Genomic DNA, 23,847 nt, shown 5'->3' with positions numbered 1-23,847 from the left:
CACCAGACTGGAAACCAGGTATGTTTTACAAAGCAATCTCTGTAAAAGTCTGTGCAATTTTGAAGCTAGTATGGCAGAAGATTCATTAGCTTGTTTAAAAGTGAAAAGCTTTCTGTTCTGGCCACAGCTGATTTTCTTTATCACAAGAATTTCAGTATTTACATTATGTATTTTACTGCATGGCTTTCATCGTGTTTCTCTCTAAGGGTTAACAAGAACAGTTAATGGAATTCTTTCTTGTACGATAGAAACAAGAGAGTTGAAACTTAGGAACTCATGTTTATATTCATCAATCATTTGTTACTTTTTTTTATATGACACGCTTAGTAAATCTCAAAACTTGAAACTAAGGCCAAACTCCTGGCTCAGTGTCCATCCCAAAGAACAGGCTGGGATGTTAAGCATTTTCAAGTGTGAACGGGAAAAGCAAGTCCATATACCCACTTAACTCTTGCAGGGGAAGACTGGCACCAGGGAACATAAAGTGGCCCCTGCATACATCCACCAAATCCTGCAATCTTTGAGCATTCCCAGCATCAGATCACTGAATGCATTGGCAATGCTGATGCTTTGCATATCCATTTCCTCCAGCATTTCAGTACACAGGCGGGTGATGCTGAAGTAAAAGGACAGCTGGGTTGCACTAAAAGCCATTCCTGTCACAGCTTGACAGGTCAGCTTAGGCCCCAACAGCTTGAGCTGGGTGCAGCATGAATCCCACTTTGTAATTGTTTGTATATCCAGAAAAATGGATGCATGTGTGGGATCATCTCTTTTTCTCTCTCTGCACGTTACATGTACGCACACATAGTATTACCTGCTTACTACGATCCACAGCATGAAGGCAGTACGGCTTCTGGCATATACGTACAGGGACAAACAATTTGACTGCATACTCAGTCTAAACATTTTGGTTCACTTGCTTTGTATCAGCTAATCAGTAGCATTGATATGATTGTTTTTCTTGACAGGAGGCACTTTCATGAGTATTAAGTATAGATCATTCACTTTGTTAAATACTTTTCTAGGTTTTGCTGCTTCTATAATTCACCAATTAGGGTTAATCATGTTACCAGGTCAAAAAGGACCCCAAACACACCGTATCTTTTTGAAGTTGCAGTCGCCTCTGTGTCCTTTTCTGATTTTCTTTCACACTGCTGTCCAGATTCGCAAATTTGGATGTTCCTTCCTGTGAGTTAAAAGGGAATTAAAGGCAATTAACGGAGTAGCTAAGCGGTAAGCTGGCAACTACGTTTGTGTAAAACAATTGCAAATACATTTAACCAGGCAAGCCAGGCCAGCAAAAACATTTGCTGTCCAGCTAAACGTGTGTATGTGCGCTAATTTTCTGGGGCTCATACACTGATTGGGAATTTTGGACAAAATCCCACAGGATGACTATAAGGGAATTTTTTGCAAAATGGCTCTACTCAGGCCAAAGCTAAGTGCTGTTGAAAATCTCCCAAGAGCTCAAATCAGAGCAGCTTACATATACTTCAGGTGTCTAGACGCTTTTCTGAACTCTATCCTGAAACTCCTGACCCCAGAACTTTGGTTGAATTTCCTAATCAGGAGTACTACAAGTAAACATCTCTACCGTATGTAAGGCTTTGTTGTTTTTCTTATGCCCTGACATAGAGATCTGGCAACTACCCCCTGTGGCTTATTTACTAATCCAGAAACACACAGGAAATTAAAGTAATAGGTTTTTATCTCCGCAATATAAGCTTTCTTATGAATGTATGAGGTATTTCACAATAGACCTGTAGCCTTTATTTCCTTGGATCCATAAGGGGTGCTGGGAGTTACTGTTATTTTTTTCCAGTGGTAAGTTAGATAGGGCATGAATCATTATCGGTGTCTTTTAAGAGGCACAAAACAACAGTCTGCACTTGTAAAGAGACTCTCATTACAATGCTTAGTTCTCTCAGTCGGTTACTGAACAGATCACTCAAACTGTATTTCCTTCCTTGGCTAAAAAACAGGAGCAAGTGAACAAGAAGTGTTGTTTCAGTATCTTCAGGATACTTAAAAGGTAAACTCAAGATTCTCTAGCAGCAGCCGGCAGGCAGGCGCAGAAGCTAAAATTGCAGCCTGCAGCAGAGCTGTTGTCTGGGGAGAACACAGTGCTCTCTCTCCATGCCAGCCGACCTGTCTCATGGCATTTTGTCTGCTCTTCATTTAAATTGGAGGATGGGTAGGCAAGGTCAAACACAGCTTCCCTAGAGAGATTATTTATAGTAAAATGAAACAAAGGCTTTAAGGATTCAGTGGACGTGAACACTCCAGTCGTTACAAAGCGGTCCAAGACAAGGAGTAGGAGAGAGGTTCTAGCTATTCTGTGGAATTTTTCTCCTCTCACTACTTTCAAAATATCTCACCTGCTTTAAAACTTAGTGACAGAGGTGGATAATTCATGGTAAACAAAGCAGATTGACAGGTTTGAATGTGCTCACCCATCCTTCCTGAGCAAAACACAGTGTTTCAGATACCAAGGCAAGGGGGTCAGGTACAAATATCAGATTGACTGGATACAACTGCCAAAAAGTAAACTGATCAGCCAGGTTCTGGAAACATTTTTATGCAAACAGAAAATACTGCTGCAAGCATTCCTTAGTTTTCTACAGAATATAAACTTTCCCTGCTGTTCTTCCTCCCTCCTTTAAAGCTCCTGAACTTGGGATTCACCCAGGAGAGCATACAAGTCAAACTTCCAGAGAGAGCCTGCTTTGCTGTCCATCTGGCCACACACAACAGCAGGAAGCCTGTTCCTTCAAAATTCCCTGTCCCGTTTTCTGGGTCCGAGAAAGCTACAGGATAGATGGATAAACACCTTGCTTTCATTCCTCGGCTGAAGCTGAGGGGCAGTGCTCCAGTGAAGTCAAAAGTACCACAGTGGTGCAGCCCAGTTGAGATTCTCATCTGGAGCCGCACTGCACTCACCAGGGCAAACCTGAGCCTTTCCAGGTCTGCTAAGAGGTACACAAGCGAGAGGCTTATCTCTCTAGACAGAGCAGCATAAAGCCAAAGCGTGAACCTGTAACCCGCTTCAGCAAAACTATACCACACAGCACCTCTTCACTCTGGTTGTGGCTCCAGTGCTGTCACAGGTGCAGTACAGCACATAGAGCTATTCTGGAGCTAGACTTCACCATGCCCAAAGGAGCCTTACCAAACTACAGCAGTGTGACATTCAACTTGAAGGGCTCCAAGCGATCCTGACCTGCTGTCTTGTGAACAAGTCCCCACTGAATCTGTGCTGCTGCAGCCTGCTGCTTGTGGGTATCCAAGCTCAACAGGGTAATGCTAGTGTAGGTTTTTTTCAGGAACAATGAAATCACCTCTGAGCCCAACAGAAAAGCACACGTTTCATGGACCTGTCTCCCCTGAAGCACCACACACAGCAGCTCAGGGAGAGACGAGCCTTGGCAGCTGGTTAGAAAAAACATTAACCTCAGCTTTAACTGAGCTCACAAGCCTTGCAACTCAGCTAATTCTCACCTTCATCAGTAGTTCCCTGATTGTCAGATAATTGTCATGGTCTGAGAAGATATCACCCAGCTCTTCAAACATCAGCATTATGTCCCTGTACAGGAAAAAAGTAAAGTTTGAGTCATTAGTAAGCACTCTAAATAGATCAGATCACTGTTTTTTTCTCACAAATCATTTACAGTTGGGCATATAAAAAGATTAACACAACCAAACTGCATCCAGTGAGATGCTGCACAACTCCTATGAACCTTCCTAGTGCTCCCAGTAAAGTAGATCTTATTTGACAGCATCACTTAGAAATACCATATACATGCAGACCCTGAGCAGGGTTTTTAATTACACTGCAGACTATGAGGTTGTTGCAAGAAAGGATGTAAACGGATACAAGGGACAGAAAAACAGCTGTCTAAGGTATCCTACATACTTCGGTTTTGCCCTATTCCATGCACTCCATAAAGCTAGAAGCATTTTAATTGAACAAGTCCCTTTCTATTGTCCAACATTATGTTTACAAGATGGCAATATTTTGACCAGGAACAGCAACACAGGGCAATGGAAAAAAAGATCCACCTCTCTAGGAGAAATGCAGAACTCTGCTGCCTGGCAGTGACATCTTCCTTTGTTTATCAAAGGCAAAGAAAAGAAATCTATTCCTCCCAAACTGAATGACCAGATTCCTCCCAAACTGAATGACACCATCTTTCCTACAAGGAGATTTCTGGTGTCTCTTTGGCATGCAGTAAATATGCCAGGTATTCCCATGTATGAAGTATTGTCTTTAATACAGGTTTGGATTTTGCTGTTTAGGGATATATTTAAGGACACGTCAGGACCAGGAGAGGATTAGTGAGGGCTGTAGCAACCTGGACCTCCTCCAACTTCATGGGAGAGAAGATAACAGACAAGTATCATGGGGCTCTTTTGCTGACTGTCTGAGAGCAGTGTGTATGCTCTGGTCAAGTAGCTGGTAGCACAGCTTTTTGGAAGAGGTTGTGGAAGATCCAGTAAGATATAAAGGACAGAACAGACCCAGTATCCCCAAGAGCAAGCTGTCCCCTCAATATGTAAGAGAGCTCACAGCAATCAGACCCAAAAAAGGGGTCTGAGCCTCGCAGGAGTGAGAAGTTCTAACAGAACAGATGTCCACAAAGGAGCAGAATAGGAACAAGATGAAAAGAAAGAACAATGAGCTTTTTGCCTCTGTTTGGGACTGGCCATAGGAGCAGAGCGAGAGGCTTACTTTGGAACGCATGCCCAGGTCTTCTTCAGCCGATAGATGGAGTTGGACTGCAGTGCTGAAATGATGGCCCTTAAGGAGGAAAAATTCTTCAGGATCCTACATTCCTGTGAAAGAAGCCATTAGAAACATGGGAGCATTAAATTTCAGCATTACAAATACATTTATGCTCTTCTGTTTGACTGGTGTCATGCTTGCTACACGTTCTCACATCTAAGCAGGCAGCAGTGCAAATATTTGGCATCAAAAATATCACTCCCTCCTCCAGCCACAAAATACTTTCAGGCCTTGGTACTTTAATAGTGTTTTCCTCACTTGCATATACTTATGGTGATATTTTAGCGCTACAGCTTTCAGTTCTCCTAGTAACAATAAAAGGGGAACCCAGTCCATGAAGCAGAGCCAAAAAGCACAAATGTTCACCTCTTAGAAAGCTCTTTAGAGTTACCAATCCCTTTTACCCTTTAGGGGAAGAAGCAGGCTTTGCCTCTTCATATGTGGTATTTAGACTATTACCCTCAATCATCCACCTGTCAGTTATAAATAAAGACATGCACAGGAATAGCCTGTTATTCAAGTACATACGCAAGTAAAGAGAAAAACCTTTCCAGCCTCTCCAGAGTTGCGATCAAATGCTAGCTGAGAGGCTGGTTCATTGACAACTCTTATGCAGCTTCTCTGTGGCAAAAGCTTTGATGGAAAAGGATACTGAAAAGCTTAATTCTTAACACCCTAGCAGATTCCTGGTAAAGCAGATGGAAGCAAGGGGAAGGGAGAAAGTCTGGCCTTGGACTTTTCAAGGCAATCTACTGGTGCCTTCCTGGCAATCTGTTGGTGACCCATGAACTAGAGCACGGGCACCAATGACTTAAGGAACTCTTGCAAATACAAGCTCTCACAAACACTGTGCATGCACATTAAGTAGACAGAACACCTGCCAATTTGACTGTTGCATGTAGATGAGAACGTACTCAAACTACAATTCTTGCTTCTGCAAATTTTTATGGGGTTGATTATAACACAGATAATGCTGATTATGTAAAGGATCCTTACAGTGAAAATTGACATGATTTGTTTCCTTCATTGGACCGAACAAATGTAAAGCAACCTTAGCATAAACAAAAGTCAGACCTTACTATATCAGCAACTCTGTTCATGAGTTGCATTTAGACTGACTGATCAATTAAGACATGTACATTTACTCCCATTTATTTACCTAAGGGAAAGAAAAGAAAAAAGTATTTCTGCAACTTAGAAGGCCACATTTATAGTGTGGCTTAAGAAGACTGACTGGGCAGACAGCACTTGAGGTAGGTATGCAATTTGGCTACATAAAGGCCAAGTTCAAGATCATGAGGTAGGACGCACATGGTCTGAAAGCTATTCTTGCATGGACTGGTGACAAAGAAGCAACATAACAGTTCTTCCTCAGAGATTGACACATTTAAGAATGAGCTCCTTTTTTTATGTCCAACTTGAAATTCAGGCTGGAAAGAACACGAACCGGCACAAATTTTCAGCATTTCTTTTATTCCAAATACAAGAGGAGTATGGACTGGAAGATCCAATTTGGAATCATCTCGACTTAGCTGCCTATTCCATAATTTAAAACACATTAGGAATTCAATATTGGATTTTGTGTTCTCAGTAATTTAACTGATTGCAGACTAAACTTCAGCAAGCTTTCATCTGTATGGAAGAAGTATTTTTAAGACCGGTTTGAGTAATTGTTTCATGCTGTGCCTTTCACAAGAGCAATATCAGAAAGAATCCTGTGCAGAAGCAACTTTGATTTAAAAAAATGAAGCATAACAAGATCCTAATTATTTCACTTATTTTTAAAGAAAATATTGTGTGAGTGAGATCGGCTGCTTCTGCTCAGGAAGCTTATATCTGAGTAGACTGGAGAGGTCTGGAGGGCTGGCAGTTAGAGAAATTACTCAGTTTATCTTGTAAACCAAGAAACTGGATCCAAAAGTCACTAACAGGAACAAATGTGGAACTCCATGCTGCTAAGTTACAGTTAGTTGTGTAACTGCACACTAATGAGTGGCTTATTTTCTAATTCAGGCTTCTAACTATTCAAAATACTAATTTGCATGCAAAAAGCAAGCAAGTTGCTTCAGAAGTGGGCAGCTAAGTATAGATGTTATATATAACCAGCTGTTCTATATACACAGTTATTTTGTAGAGCATGCACATGCATTTTCATGTGCTTGGCTAAGACTGGCGTATTTCACTATGTGCATGAATTAAGTAAAGGGAGAAGTACTGCATCAGTAGAGGTGGAGAACAAAGTTCACCATCCACAGAGCACATATGATGAGAGTGATGCCTCTCCTGGCTCCCCCAGGCCTCCCTGCTGCCCCGTGATGAGCAGAAGGCTGCTTCGTACTCACCTGCCCAGGCTGTGGCCCAGGCTGCCCATAAAGCCTGCTTTAGCTATTATCATCTGCGGTTTAAAGATCTGCACACAGAAAACCAGAATCAAACTTCATAATCCATTCACATGGCTTATAAAGCAGCCATCAGATGATAACGTAAGTTGGTGTAAGTGCCAAAAGAGGTGAAAGTCTATTTCCCCATACCAGTTTCCTCAACCATGCAGTTGCCAGAGCTTAGGTGCCAGGACTAATAATACTCTGGAAGCATAGAAGTGCATTGTCAATGTTGGAAAACCTCTGTTTGCCTTGAGCTTTTTATGACTGCTTATTTTGTATAGCTCAGAAAGAATCCATGTGATTCTTAAAATAAAAGTCAATACGTATTCATATGAAAGTGCTTTAAATGTTCTCTTCAAAAAGAGAGATTGAGCGTACTGCCAGCTTCCCAGCGCTCTGAGGGGAGTTAAAAAGGTTACAGTAAGATATTAAAGACAAAATCTAAGCAAACCAGAGTTATGTAAAAAAAGGCACACAAAACCCTTTCACGCAAAGATTAACACACAATTTCCTACAAGATCCTCTCCTAGATACTACTCTGCTATGGCAGAGAGAGGACAGGGAAACACTTTGAGACAGCCAAAATGGCTTCATCAAGCGCAAGTCCTGCCTGAACAATCTAGTGGCCTTCAGTGGACAAGGGAAGAGCTACTGATGTCATATCTGGACTTCTGTAAGGCCTATGACATGGCCCCCTACATATATCTGATGTATCTCCCACCATGTCTGATTTCAGCCCATGTGGTGTTCACAGATGCAGGGGAGGGAGCATGATGCTCATTGACTAACTATGAGTGGCCAGAGGCGGGTAAGCGCAAAGCTTATTCCGAATCTGGCCACTGCCTGCACCACTGCCAGTCCTAATCCATTCTTGTTAAAACTTTCTTCTGAAAGCAAGTCTAACCTTTGGATGATATCAACCATCCCTTAATTGCTTTCACTGATACGAGCAGTATTTTCTTCCTAGGGAAGTGAACTGGTTGAATTCGTACTTATCTTACCATAAATGTTACATTATCAAGTACATGGCACTTCCCATGTGCAAAACACAGTATCTGACACCCTTCAAGTAGCACTGCCAACACTGTCAAGATACAAGCAACGGCCCTCTTCCCAGGATGGGGAAGGAACTAAGGAGAGGAGGGCAATACTTCATCTGCTATTACAAAGAAAGTCAGTCAAAACCATAAAGAATTAGAGCCAAGATGTTCACTGGCCTGGGGCCAATGCATACAACCTCCTTTTCCCCTTCCAACTGCCTCAATCCAAGGCACCCAGCACAAGAAACATTAAACAGCCTAGAACAAATGCCTTACATGTGCAATACGAATCCACTTCTCCATGATCTTGGCTCTTTGCTGTGTTTTGAGTTCCTTGCTATTCAGGATAGTGCTGACAACACAGTTGGTAACTGCATTGAACTGAGAGATAGTAGCTCTGATGGTAGGTGCCACGTGCTTGTTTTCTTCCTTATGCCTTTGAGACCAGATGCATCCCAAGCAGTGGTGGGGCACAACTTTCTTGAAGAGTTCCTAGAATGAAATAGAGGTGCCTAAGTCAGCATGATTCTCAAAGATCTCTACTGTCCACAAGAAGAAATGTGTGCTTACAGTACATACTGGATATAAATCTAATATGGTATTAAAGAGTAAATAGTTGTTTTCACTTAGTTTAAAATACATACTTTGGCATATTCTTTATAGGCTTGATGCCCTAACTGTCAGCTAAATAGTCCTGGGAAAAGAAGAGACACCTTTATATCAGCTGCACAACCAAAGGGGAAAATTTTTTACAGGATGATAATTTGAAGGAGTTTGATACAAACCAAATCAGAGCACTACAGTTGAGAGCACCTATACGTCTTCAGGCCAGGCAGCAATATAGCCAAAATGTGCTATTTCTCAGGTGCCAAATATTAAACTTTGCAAAAAAGGCTGTACAGTGTGATTTCACACTTAAAAAACCCTAAAACACCAAAACCAAACAACAACAACAAAAACAACAACAAAACCAAACAAAACAGCAACAACAAAAACCCAAAGGACTAAAAGAAAGAGCTCAATGAAGAAAGCAAGTTTGGATAACCAAGCAGAGGTGTGTTCTGTGTCCCAACAATAGACCTGTTCTGGAACACTATTCTTACACTGATGCAAAACTTAAAATTAAATAAATAAATAAACAAAATTTAGAAGCCCAGCCCTATTTCCACTAGCGTTTCAAGTAGTACATATGCTCTACATACTGCATCCATGTATGTCAACTGCTCTGCCACAAGGTGTTCTTGGAAAGAAGAGAATTCTTCTGGACTGCAGATCTCCAGTTCTTCTTCATCACACTGGTTACTGGGGGAAGTGTTACGGAACTCATCTGTCCAGGATGGAAAACATGACTTGGTAAATTTATACAGCAAACAGTGAATTAAAGCAGGTGTTTGTTTAAGACACCACTGTACATATTATAGCAGAACACCCAAGTGGTCCAGGCTGATGCAAATACCTCACTGTGCTGCATAGTTTAGTGGGAAAGATGACGACCCTAAGATTGAACTAGCAAAGAAAAGCTGGAAGATAAAGAAACACAGTTAGAAAGAATTCAGGTATTTAGAGTCTCTTAGCAGAGAAGTGGCTTTGCCCATTTGTTAAACATTCCTCCAAAAGAAAAACATCATCACCACCACCCCAATTCCTTATTAACATTGCAGAATTTTGTTAATCTACTTTTCAATATTTATGTCTTATAATCGAAAAAATACATCAATAATAAAACTGTAAACGGAGGAGTATGCAATTATATCCCCAAAAATATTGCACTAAGAATGCTCTTATATCCAGATTTCATCTCCTGTGTGTGGAAATAAAAGGAGATACCAGATTTCTTAGAGCCATTTGTGGCTACATGGACTATATTGAAGAGAGTTCATTCCAGCATCCCTCGCCTTCCCTCTCCAGGCATTTTTCCCAGAAAAAGGGAGCACAGTGAGCACTTACAAACATTCTGCTGAATGCTGCTTCTAAATTTGCACTGGGCAGCAGTGAAGAGCTGGGAGAGGAGAGCTGTCCTCACTGAGGGACTTGATCCAGTGCAGAAGGGAAGGGATTTCACAGATTTTTCCCAAGTCTCTTTTTGGCTCCCACAGGTTGAGAACAAAGCCACATTAAACACAAAGAAATGTGCCCTTGTTTCCCATGGTAGGGGAGGAAGTCAAACAGAAAATCCCTAAAAATAAATCCTCTTCCTCATCTCTTACCATAAGGTGACAGTAACTCCATAAGAAGGGAGGGGGGAAAAAATGGACTTGTTGAAGACTACCGACAAAGGTACTGAGTTTTCTGCTAGTGAGATTTCAGTAAACAAAACCAACAGTGCATTTCAGAGTATCTTATGCAATACTTTATACCCAGTTTAAGCAGAACAGACATCAAAGCAGCAAAAGCAGATAAAGTGATACTTCATCACTGTTTTTCAAAATACTTTGCTTTTCCTTCCTTCCTTAAGTAACAACAAAACCTAATTGTGACTGTAAATTGCTACAGTTTTGATGTAATAACTTGTAACTACAGGCTGCATCCAGATTTCCACCTGCACATTCTAATTGCATCATTCATTGACAGAGCTAAATGCGACAAACGGAGACCTCTGTTTCAGCATTATTTTTCTGTGGCTGTTTCATAACATTATGCGTAATTGAATGGACTTCTAGTAAACCGTTACAAGAGTTACACTTTTTTCTCTCTTTTTTTGCTATGTGACTCCTCATTTTCCTTTCAGCTCTTGAAATTCAACTGAAAATCTGCATCACTGAGTTACAACCCTATTCCAAACCTCACAGTGCCCTTAAAACCAGGTCCTGGAGTACAATGCAAGACTTCCCTTTTCTTTTTTCATGCCTCTTCCTCCTTTCTCTCTCATTCTTCATGACTGTGTAACCAGTCTTTTCCCTGCTCTACCAGAAGCTGGAATCCTCTTCTACTCAAGTATCTCATCATCTTCAAATAGCTCTGATCCATTTAGCCCTCTCAAAGCCCAGCAGCCCGCTTGACTTCACTGACAGCAACCATGCCCCCCTTCTGAATTTGCAGCCTCTGGCTCACCTAGCTTTGTATTGCCCAAGCTGAAAGAATTGATGGCAGCACTGAATGGAGGTCTGATGGCACAAATCAAACTGTAGGGTCAGGACCCAAATTTGTAAATTCATAGCATAATTTGAACGCTTTAGAGGAAACAAATGTAGAAGCAGGGCTGCTGGGAACTTCTGTTTGCTTGGAACAACAGATGAACCCAAATACAGCTCTGGTAAGCTTTCTTTGACATGGGGGAACCAAACCCAGGAAAGGACATCAATAGGCACACAATTAGCAATCCTGTTCACTTATGTGCTTTCAAGATGGAAAAAGCCTGGGCTCTGTGTAGTACTCCTTTTTATGTACATTTTAAGGACTGAATTAATTTGGCATTTCACAGTAGTATGCATTGGCATTGTATTTCTGGAACATCTGGCAGATATGATTTTTATGGGATGAAATTTTTTTTTTCCTGTCATTTCCTTTATGCTTTATGACATGAATTATTCCCTCTCACCCCTCTACCAAAGCTGGGAGTTGATTCTAGTTCTCATTCACGCACTACGTGAGCTCCTATGACTCCTCAGTTTACGTAACAGGAAGCTTTCTGGCCAGGATAAGGGTATGTGTCAGGCTCGTTGCTGCACACAGCATACATGTGTTACTACAGTTCACTCTTCCTTCTGTAGACTGTGACTCCCAATAACGTAAGGTTTTCCTCTGTCCTTGGATACCAGCCACTCAAATAGGAAAAAACAGCCACAGACACTTCCTTTGACATGATGGTAACTAGGAAGAAAAGCTTCATGACAACAAGGCTTGTGACTCAAGCTGTATTTTGTTACAGCTCTGTATTTTGCTTTTTGTTGATTTGGCCTTTTCTTGGGGGATGCTGGGGGGGGTGGTGCGTTGAAATCAGAAGACCAGCCAAAAAGCAGCTGTGTGTTTTATCTCAATGACATGGGAAGTGCACTGACAATTAACCACTTAGCTGCTGCAGCAATCTCAAATCTCTGGCTAAACATTAGAGAAGTGCTGGATTTCCCAATATACCCCGGAATAAACAGGCATAGGCACCTACACAGTGCAAGTCTCATCCCACACAGAACCTGCAGAGTCAGACAGAGAAGGGGTTTTTGGGTTTTTTTCTGTTTGTTTGGTTTTTTGTGTGTGTGGTGTTTTGTTTGGGTTTGTTGGTTTGTTTGTTTGTTTTTACGAGAAAAGTCACTGGTGCACCTCACAACATTGCCAATTAGCACGAGTTGATGAAATGTACTCCACCTAAATCCCTGTGATACCTTACAGTCTGAGAGAAGGGAAAGGTAACTTACCATCATTTTCCATTTCTTGGTTCTGGAACTGCTCCAAGAGGTTCTGTGCCCTTCTCTCTGGGTCAGAGCCAGATATATTCTTCTTTAGGTAATCCAGCATCTTCAGCAGACATGGGTAGTTGGGCGGCTCTCTGAAATCCTCAGGGCACTGATTGAGCCAGGCTCGTAAGATTGACGCTGTTGCACTAAGAACAAATACACAGAGAACTGGTTGTATACAGCATGTATTGATGCAATCATATGCATCTGTAATTAGTATAACAAAAAACCTCTAAGACTTTCATATTCTACGTGAAGGCAGTATGAAGACCTTCTGAGCACCGAACTGAATCTGCTGGTTTTATGCATGGAATCTTATTAAGATATCACCCAGATTTTCCCAGGGACTTCAGAGAAGTTGCTCCTGATTTGCACCCATACAAGTGGATACAGTTACAGAATCAAATCCACTTAAGCTATATTGACACCCTTCAATTAAATTCAGGATATCAAATAAAGGTAGATAAAGCAATTGAAAGAAGAGGAGAGGGGGAAGACAGGGAGAGGAGAGGGAGAAGACAGGCAGAGAACAGGCAGAGGACAGGGAGAGAAGCACACACTCTGAGATTGCTTCATCTGTAAAGATAAAACCCTAATCCTGACGTGTGCAGCACGGGTTGCACTGTGCTGCCAGTACCCAATATCAAGCTTGAAGCACCAAGAAGCTGAACCCGGAAGACACTGGTCTTGCTAACCTTAGGGTGAAATGCGGCAGAAGCTTTATTTTATCCTTAGCCCCAAAACAAGGAGGGGCTGTCAGATTATACCATGCAAAAAGGTATCTTGGTCATGCTGACAGTGCAGAAAAAGGATGCTTAGGAGTTACAAGAGTGTTGGATTTCATTCAGGAAAGTTATCCCAGACTTCTTAGACACATGCAGCTAAAAAGTCACCAATGGCAGAAAACTGCCTATGGACATTCTACAGACTAAGTGGAATGAGGGGAAACCAGAGCTGGTGAATCAACATCGTCTCCACCCTGCCTGAAACACAGGGAAGTGGTTTGTTTATCTCCTTTTCCTGGTTTATGTAGGTTTTAATCCACACCCACCTATTAGATTGGTTCTTAGATACTGCACAAAGGTAAGCTTATGGGAATTTCTTTAAAGCCTATCTTTTCAGGGATTTTTCATTGTTTGAACTTGATTTTGTAAGAAAATAAGACTTACAATTTACACTATGGTTTTCCAGAACTAACTTAGAGTTTTGTTGACAAATTTCAACTAAGTGTGGAAACACTGAAAGAACTCTGGAAAAATAACCTGATTTCTTCAAGGTCTAAGAAAATTCAAGCCTGGCTAAAAAAAAAAAAATAAAAAAAAAATATTAGCAATTTATTTTTTCTGCTGCAGGAAAGGCTGCGAGATCTTTGGTTCTTCACAGCAATGTGCAGGTAACTCAGTGTGTATATTTTTAACACTGGCCGCAGCAAAATTAGAGGCTAGGAAGACACAGAGGGCATATCAAGAAACACTTTAAAGAGGATTTTGTTTACCTGAGCTGACAAAGAGATAAGGGAAAAGGAGTTTTGTGTGCAGTCACATAACATTACGCACTGGCCACAGCCACTGTTTCATGCTAACCTACTGTGGTGCTCAGAGTAGGACATAACGTGAGAGGGAAAAAAACCCTTGTTCCAGAATAGAAAGCACAATAAACATCTAAAGACCCTGAGAAAAGGAAGTTCTGAAGATTTCCTCTGCGACACTGAAACCATCCCAGTATTTCAAATCTCTTCCAGCCAGTAGTCGCAAATGCTGTGGCAGGCACAAGAGGTGTTGCTACAAAACACAGTTTTCCTTCTGTAAGGAAGCAGATCTTAGGAGCTCTACTGCCATCAGAAAAAGAGCTGAGATGAGCAAGTGACAACAGCCCTAGTTTGCAGCAGGCTCTCTTTCTGCAAATGCTTTCTGCTCTGCTGTGTAGCTAGCTGTGAGAGCTTAGCCCTCCAATGAACATATTTTTCACATCTACAGAAACCTTCCCTGACACCTGTTCCAATAACCACATTTCCAAGACCCTCGTGCAATAACAGTATTCCATACACCCAATGATATTCCATGAAGAAGAAACAGGCTATGCTCCCAGTAAAAACCACTAAACATGAGTGTCCAGTTAGAGACACCAGTGTGTCAGCTCAAAGAGCACCTGTGCTCATGATGATCAGGCACCTGGCTTTTAAAGTTCAAATTCTAAAAAATACGGATGTAGTGGTTCTGGGTCTATTGTGTTAATAGCTGCAAAATGGAAAGGGAGAAGCAAGACAGGAGGACTTCTCTTTCCTCAGTTTATGAGACCGTGAAGAGAGTTCAAATATGAACATAGATTTCACATGTAGACAATGAGGATCCCAAAAGCCAACCCAGAAAGCTCTTGTATCAGAGCTGCGTACTAATACTGCCACGTTTGTACTGTAAGTAGGGAAACCACAGCAATATCTGGTTAACTCAGCTGCTCAATGTAATTCAAAATAAACTAATAGCTAAGAAAGAGTTAAAATAAGTTTCTCCCACTCGCCTTGTCTCATCTTAACCAAATTAGTTTTTTCCTCAAAACTCAATTAACCTTTAATCCCATAGAGATGTCATTTTACAAGTCCTATTCATTTTAGTCTGGTTTTTGTCTGCTTCTTTCCCTAATATTGTAGCAACCTTGAATTTCTAATGAGACTATTTGGAAATCTGTCAGTAATACTGTTTGGGTAGGCTTGCCGACAGGAAAAACTCTGGAATTACAGTTTCAGCGCTACAAAAAGTATTTACAACTAAAAATTAACATGGAAACATGTTCCAGATTTCAGGTTTCACTGCAAACATGAAACAGATTGTGCAAGTTGTAAGAGTCTCTCCACATTTGAAAACTATTTTGGCCTGAATTTTCACAACTTTGCTCAGGCAAGCTACTACCATAAATGCAACAAGTATGTGTTCCACAGTTTAAGCCAGAGGTGGCCAAACTTTTTATCTGGAGCTTCGAGACCATTTTTCTCAGTCAGGACAGGTGTCACACAACAGCCAGTGCTCCATGACTGCCACAGCAAAGCCAACAGTGCTCCACATCCCAAGCTACAAGAAAGGCCACAACAGACATGTTCACAGCAGTGCTCCCAAGCTCTCGCTCCGCCCTCCTCTAATATTTTTAATCCACTCTAGTCCCACACATACCCTGAATGCTGTGTTACAGCAATACTTACACAAACACCAATGCCCTATGCCCACAGTATTTTCATTTCTCTTCCACCACAGGCAGGAGAACACTGTGCCTCGCTGCATGACCTAATTGAATACTTACTCCTGCTCTTATGCCCCTTTTCCCCACCCATATCATGAGCTCGCCACCATCCCTGCTGGCTCCACCACCAAAAACTAGGTTCTACATTCTTTTCTTAGGAGCATTTACCAGTTCAGCAATGATTTGGAAGGAGCCTCTCCCCAGGATAAGATCTTGTATTAATATTGTTCACATGCTGTTTAGACTAAGCTCAGTTTCCACAGGCTTGGTTGATGGCCACTTTCATAAGCTGAAGAACAAAGAGAGTTTAAGACAGACCCAGTTTCCCAGAGCAGGGTGAACAGTTCACAACTGTTACAGACACTGATTTTTGCCAGCAAAATCATTTCATTCAAGAAGGGAAATAGGAAAGAGAAAAAAGGTACACTGTGCCCTACTGAATTCCTATCGCCCAATTGTTTAATTTGTGTGTCAGAAAGGCAAGATTTCTGAAAACAGGCTACAGAATTGCTCATATCTTGCAGTAGTAGCTTTACATTTGCTGCCCTTGAGAAGAAACTCCCTGTACTTGACAGACCTAGAGACAGATACGAACGGAAGCCTTCCAAGATCTCAGACAAGAAAGAAACATCACAGAATACATTTTTAACGGATTGATTATGAGCTATAAAGTTTTCCTTTCCTTTAGAAGTAGAAGGGAAACTTGACAATTAAGAAGGATAAGGAGAACCTCAGTTGCAAAGAGAGATTAAATGACTGGTTTCCTATTAAATTAGACAGGAACATGTACAAAACTATCTGTCATTTGCCAAACACATACTTAAGACCATCAATGGAATAATCTTTAGAGACAGCTCTTCCTGCTCCTCCACTGTCCATGCAACAGTTTTCAGGCTAGCTCACACAGACTAAATTAAGCCAGCTGTATTTTCGCAGTTTTGCTTATCAAATAACAACATGGGCAGTTAAACCTCAGCTTTGAATCAGGGGTAAAGTGTATGTAAAGTGCAAACAACAGTTGCTGTAAGGGTAGCTTCTTACGCCCAGTCCATTTATAAATAACATGCTGATGACTTCCAGCAAATGATCTGCTCTTCTTGTGATTTGGGAAGAACTGGTTGAACAGTATGAGGGGCGGGGGGGGGTGGGAGGGGGTGTTTGCTGGGACACACATAAAGTCACTGAGGGAACAGGTTGGCCGGTTGTTCTGTGTTTTGACATGCCAACCTTTATTTTTCTTTGCTGTTCTAATTGTTCTTTTTTTGCTTAGTTCTGGTTGTTTTCATAACTCTTCCACTCTTCCATTGCTTAGACTGCGCTGTGTTTGACTCCACTTCTCATGTAACCACATTGGTTTCTGCTGTTGTTTTAGCTTAATTGGTTTTACTGGAATGAATGCTGACTGTTGCTCTCCCAAATGCACCTTAACTGCTTCCCAACATGGATTTCCCAGGCATCAGAAACTTCCAGCCAATTTTGTTCCATTTGTCTCACATTCCTTTGGTGTCTGTTCTCCTGGAGTACAACGTCTCAGGAGCAGTTTTATTTCTGCAGGACTGTAACAGTTTTCCAGTCTTGTTTTCCAGCACGACCATTAATGTCAGTAGGAAACAAAACACAAGTTCTCTTTCGGGAAGATCAAAAATGCTCAAGAAACCATAGGACAATGTTTTTTATCACTATGGGAAACTCCAAATGCTGCAGTATTACATTGAAAGTTTTGGTATTTGCTGGTTTAATGCAGAAGAGGAGAGGTAAACATGCAAGACCTGCCATGTGGTAACTGAAGAGTTCCTTAATTTTATTTGAACTGGTTTACCCAATTGCTGTGGAATGAAACGGAGATTTCAGTTTGGGTTCGAGCTGCTTTGTCTGCGGTTTTCAATTGTGCCACATTCCAAGTTTTAGTAACAAATAAATTCCACATTTTGATAATAAAGCAGATGTAACTAGGAGCTGACGTTCAAGGCAACAAAAAAACCTCTGAGTATTTTGATTCATTTCTGTGGCCTGTCATTCATCTGGGGGACAGCACCAACAATCTACCCCAAATCAGCAAACCAAAGCCAGTGGCAGAAGGAAATCACAACCTTATGCTCCTAGAGGAGGCTTGAAAGGACTTTTACTGTTACTCAAGCTCATTTAGGATTTAAATGTCTCTGAATTCAGGCACGGCAGTGCTTGGGAGTGCAGAAGAGAAGGATTTGAGGGCTTAAAGCTCTTTAACTTTTTGTACTAAGCAAACTGGTTTTTCTTCTCATTCAGCTGGTCCAACTCCAACAAGACTCCTCTCTTTTACAGCACTGTAAGTATACTGCAAGTATAAAACATACACAGGGAAAAAATAAATAAATAAAATCCCCATTTGAAACTTCATCCTGCAACCAGGAGACCAGTTTTCCAGTTCTACCACCTTATCTTTAGTGCCCGTGAGAAATACAACCTAAACTGGGACTTACTTTTCTTTGGCTTCATCAGGAGAGATGTAAATGAACAGATCAGAACATGTCTTACTGTTTACAGCACAGCATTTCGTTTTCATTGCCTTTGCCCTGGCTGTGGACTCTTACTAGCTACAAAAACAAAAGTTGTTTCTATGTACAGGGAGGGATGGTGTACTTTTCCACTCCCCATTATATTTGCCAACATGCCTAAAGAGTATTTTTAAAGAAAATGTACGAATGTTAGACCTCTAGAAAGCAAGCAAACAAACAAGAAATCATGGTCCAAGTCCATGGACCAATATGACAACACTGCTTCTTGAAAAACCTCTCCCACAGATAATCTCAGGTTCATGCTATTGTATTTTTGCCTGAGGTCTCCAAGTAACTAGGTTCAGTCAACATTAAATTAGTCTTCCCCGAATGCAAACATTGCAGGCAAGCCTGGTCTGCCAGGCTGAACATCCTTCTGTGTACACTGAACAGGAATGAATCACTTCTGGAAACTTCCCTTACAGAAATCTTTAAAAATCTTGGCAACAAGCTTAGCACCTTTTATCCATGAAGTGTGATGTGCGGCATCAGCTCTACAGGTCTTGCAAGCCTGGCAAGTCATTTCAGTGACATGGCCTCAGCAAGCATTGTTTCAGACCCTCACATTACCCAGAGGCATCTCAGTATCCAGTGAAGCTACTGACTTCCGAAAGGTAAAAGCAGTTACAATATTTTGTACTTTGAAGGTTTTACGGTCCTTTCCCTGTCCTCAAGCAGCTCCAGCCACATCTTTAACGCCTACCTTCTGGGAAACAAGTGTTCTGTTCCTTTAATACACCACCTCTCTAAATTAATGGAGTCTGTGCTTTGGGTACAGTTGTCTGCCAGCAGTGGATTGCCCAGAGATTAAAATTAACACCATCTTTCAGTACAGTGGGGAAAACAGGGCAGAAGATATTCCACAATCACTCTGCATAGACAGCTCAACCTTTAAACAGGGAGTTAAAAGTTAACTGAGGAACTCTCCTGCTCTGAATAGAGATCACAGTGATCAGGACATATAATCTAAAGCATTGTTTCTTACTGTCTTGTAGGCAATATACACAACCATTTCAGAAGGACTGAAGTCCCCAAACAGCATTAGTTGCCTGGCTTACTGATCCCCTTACCAGAACATGTAAAGGTGCCTGAGATCTCTTGGATGCAACTACCTCTTTGAAGTTTCCCATACCTCCTGGCTGGTAAGGTGTGTAGACGACCAAGAGAAAGTATTTCTTTTGGCACTAATTTCTTTCCTTATTTGCTTTTTGTCAGGTGACATGAACCAAACCAGACAACTGAGCTATACAACCTCATTTAAAAACAAAACCATAATTGAATCATAGTGCAAATTCCTTACAGTTCATGTAATGTGTACTATCATATGGACCTCTCTAATTCTCAATGCTGATAATTTTTGTGTTTAACATATGTTATGGTTTTATTCTGAATTGTCATGTCTTCCTGTGTTCTATCAACTAGTATTTCTCAAAGTCAACGGAAGTCTAAGCTAAGAAAACATGCAGTAAACACAGAGAACTCCGAAGGCAATGATGATCTAAGATAAAGAGGCAACTCCGTCACACCTCCACACAAAAAACCGCAGAGCTGAGAAACAGCACCAGGCAATCTTGTTTATATAATGCAAGGAAGAGCAAAAAGAATCGCTTATAGGAGGAGAGAGAGGGTCAGGTTACTCACTCCTCACTACTCTCTTGTCAGACAACTAAGAGAGGCAAGGCATCATATTTCTGGAAACACAGACATTTCACTGGAATTCCACCTTTTCTGGATTTTATTCTTCTCTTACTTACAGCCACAAACTTTCTGACTGACTGAAAGCAGTAAGAACTGTGGAAAGCAAGCTACTGAACACGAGAAGCTAAGCTGGCTCCTGATAACTAAGGAAAAAGAAAAGAAGAAAAGCAGAGTCATGCATGGCAGGGTTTTTTTTTTTGAGCTCGCAGACCTTTTGCGGGTGTTCTGAGCCTACTCATAACTCTAAGGTCCAAACTCTGCGTATTTGTAAAGTTACAAAATTACAGTTCCTTTCTTTAAGCTGTGTATTACTGAATGCAGTTTTAAAGAAAAGGACAATAATAATAAAAAGCCCCAACGACATTTTAGATTATAGGTAATTAAACCTGATCCCTGACGAAAAATACCTTTCTTTTTTTGACCACCCTAGAGGCCCAAAACTGACAGGAACGATGCATAAGTGAACAGAAGAAAATGCCCTTTGCAGAACGGATCCTTAGAAGGCACGATTTCAAACACAGCTGAAATGATCTTGGGTCAGTAACAACTATTATGTCACTGCAACAAGTGGGAGAAGTAACTGCTGGCTTGGACCTCAAATTTGGAAACAGCGGGATAGGTTTATAGCTCCCACAAGTCTCTCAAATGCGGCTGTGCCATAAGGGTCCTCAAGCCCTAGTGTAGGACTTGCAGGTTCTGAGCTACAAGAGCATGAGGTAAAACACTAATTAAGGAAAAAAAGGGGAAAAAAAATACCAAAACAGAAAACAAAAACTTATATCAGGCATTTTTTGTTTCAAAATTCATCACAAATCTATACAAGTACAGAAAGCACAGAGAATTTCAATACAGAAAGTAGTAACCTGTGGGCTTACAGTATACCACATACAACATGATATTCCTCCCATACGTACCTTAAGATTTTGTAAAAACCCATCTCTTATTTAAAAAGGATATTTGAGCAGCCATAAATCCTCTTCCTACAGTTGTTTTTAACTTCTGTAGCAGTTTTCTTTTTTGTGTCAAAACAGTGGAAATGCTTTAAGTTGCATCCCTATTTCTAATGCCCCAAATGGGTTTTTAAAGCATCTGAACTGTTGTTAACAGGAGTCTGATAAATGCAGACCTCTAGCTACAGACCATAGGCTTCCCCATGAGATATTTTTCTCTGAGGAATACAGAGTTACTGGCAAGAAATAACACAGCTTTCGTGCTCTTTCCTCTTATTTCTCCAAGTCATATAATACTGAGAGCAAAACTGTGTCATGTTTCCGTTCTATGAGAAAAGATGGTAAACACAATTATATTGGAATTATCCCAGACAAGACAAAACATGAACTACTTGAACTACATGTTTCACAACAGGACTACAAAGCCAACTTCTTTTCCAGGTACCATTAATCATGTGTAAGACAGAAATAGCCAGAGCAACTGAGAGCAATGGAAATTTTTAAGGCAGGAAAGAGAATTCACACTTATACAGCATCTGTTAAAGCATACACCTGACAGATTACTTTCTTGACAACTTCATTGTTGAGCTTTCTATAAATAAGTAGTTGAGTAACAGGTATCAGATTCAGACATGAAAGGCATGAGGGCCAAAGGATCAAAAGATTTCTGGGTTATAATTTTGGATGTGTTTTGAGACAAATGATATTTGGCCTTTACACAAGCTTGTTTAAGCAAGCAAACAGTGCTGAGAATTTTCAAAGGAAACAAATGGTATGCTGCCCACATCTTCCTCCAATATCGAACTGCGACTAGAGCTCGCTGTGCAGGGCAAAACTACACTTACATCCTGACAACTGCTTTGGATTCAGAGGAATTCTCGTTTTCAACTTCTTCAAAGCTTGGGGTCTCCAGGGATCCATATCTGAAAAAATGAGATGGGTGTTTAGAGGAACCTCTACTGCATCAAAGCAAAATCTCAAATAGCATAATTCATACACAATTATCATAAATGCTAAATAGCTTTTCTAGCTCAAAATAAAAATACAGAATCTAACAGTTGGGCAAAAGTAAGGAGTTTGAAGATTACTTCATTTTGAAGGGGGAAAAAAAAATTAATCTTAGAGAGACAGCCAGTGTCTTCCAATCTAATTTGTTAATTTAGAGAAAGCAGCCTGCAGACACGAGGAATCAACCAAAACAGTTTCTTTGCTCAGAGCTCCAGGACCCTTTCTGCCTTTTTTCACTGCATTTTTTCCCAGAGCAATACTCCAGTGTGCAGAGAGGCTATAACACAACCACCTTCTCCAACACAGTTTCTGTTTCTCTAGTATTTGTCATTCCTTTTAACTCCAACTGTTATTTCACGCAAAAGTTTTCCAGGTGGCAAGTGCCCACTTGTGCCAAAACTACTGATACAGTTGTTATGAGTGGGAATGGCCCCTGGCACTGTGAAAATGCCACTGGGAAGAAGAAACCATAGACTCAACTCCAACAGCATGAAGCAGAATCTCTTATCTCATAGGAAGTGCATGTGCCTTGAAAGCAGTATTATGGATTTCGTTTTCAATGGGAGTGCCCATTGTTTCAGATATACAGCTCCATAAACAATTTCATGATTCCTTAGAAGCAGCTTTAATGAAGGTGGACAATTACACATAGAAGAGATTAAGGCAAGCTGATTTTACACATTCTGTGCTCAACTAACTGTGTCAGGCACCTGCGATTAATCTGAATAAGCCGGAGAACAAGTATTTGTGCTACAACATCCTAGTAACATCAGATAGAGAAAACATAGTGGGCTGTCTGTTTCCGCCCTGAAGGTTCATGTGAGAACTGTAACAAATTCATCCAAAGTATTTCAAATTATAAAAATGTGGTAGTTTTAGGCTCCTCTAGAATATCAGTCTGAAGTAAAGCTTCCTATTTAAGAATCCCAGATCTGTAGAGAAAGCCAACCAGTGTAACTGAATTCAAGCTCTCGCCACCAGATTTGCTGAACTGTAAAGAACAAGTTTTAGCACCACCATCCACCACCCTCATATTGATATTCTACCCTGCTACGGCTAACAATCTCAGAACTCCACAATACTTCAAAATAAGAACATAGGTTTCAACAGTCTTATGACAAGGTCTTAATGTTGGATATATCCACTGTGATGGGGAAGCTGAGGCAAAGAAAGATCAAGGGTTTGCATATTATAAGAGTGCACTGTAAAGTAAACCCAAACTAATAAAGGCAAACAAGTCTGAAAGGAGCAACATAGCCACAGTCATAAGGATGTCAGCTTGGGCTTACTTAGCCTTGAGTACTGTGCTAAAACCACTTGCATTATCTGAAACAGCTCATTTAAAACCAGATCTTGAATCTCCAGCTACACTGAAGGCAGACATAACAAAAATTATTTGTTCCGATTGTTTTGGAAATCTCATCATTTTATCTGTCGGGGGGGAGGGAAGGTATAACATGCACAAAAACTTGCAAACACATGTTTTGAAGTGTCCAAATTCTTCTCAGTCATCCTGAAGCAATCCAGCTGGTCCTGTAAGACAGCAGCTGTATGAGAGTAGGTTTTAAGGGCTTCTTAAAATGCATCCTTAGAAATTGATGTATGTACAGGATAGGCCATTTTGCCACTGAGATTTCACAGAGTTAATCCAAACATCTGAAAAAAAATATGCTTAGCTAAACTGACAATAAAGTAAGAATCCACTTCTAAACATGCTGAATAACACCTCGATCCCTTGGTGGTCACAGTGAATCACAACAAGAGCATTCACTGCTCGGTACAAGAACAGCTGTCAATCTTGTTCTGAAATTTTTTGGATGCAGTA

At 40.9% G+C, this 23,847-nt stretch overlaps 1 protein-coding gene across 3 annotated transcripts in view; it reads right to left on the bottom strand.

Moving 5' to 3' along the window:
- Positions 1–23,847, bottom strand: part of LOC136011806 (ral guanine nucleotide dissociation stimulator-like 1) — a 60,385-nt gene that overhangs the window by 14,302 nt on the left and 22,236 nt on the right. For 2 of the 3 annotated variants that reach the window (XM_065674195.1, XM_065674196.1), the window contains 7 exons: positions 21,860–21,937; positions 12,563–12,747; positions 9,413–9,537; positions 8,487–8,702; positions 4,733–4,836; positions 3,502–3,586; positions 1,100–1,189 (listed from right to left, as the gene is read on the bottom strand). In XM_065674195.1, the coding sequence (XP_065530267.1) occupies positions 1,100–1,189; positions 3,502–3,586; positions 4,733–4,836; positions 8,487–8,702; positions 9,413–9,537; positions 12,563–12,747; positions 21,860–21,937 (883 nt within the window). Of the gene's footprint in view, positions 1–1,099; positions 1,190–3,501; positions 3,587–4,732; positions 4,837–8,486; positions 8,703–9,412; positions 9,538–12,562; positions 12,748–20,978; positions 21,236–21,859; positions 21,938–23,847 lie in introns of those variants that run through there. The other variant, XM_065674197.1, reaches the window with a different exon arrangement.

This window comes from Lathamus discolor, chromosome 3 (assembly GCF_037157495.1).
Source record: "Lathamus discolor isolate bLatDis1 chromosome 3, bLatDis1.hap1, whole genome shotgun sequence".
In the NCBI taxonomy this organism is placed as follows: domain Eukaryota; kingdom Metazoa; phylum Chordata; class Aves; order Psittaciformes; family Psittacidae; genus Lathamus; species Lathamus discolor.
The sequence above is the reverse complement of the archived record's forward strand: the minus strand, read 5'-3'. Positions and strand labels throughout refer to the sequence as shown.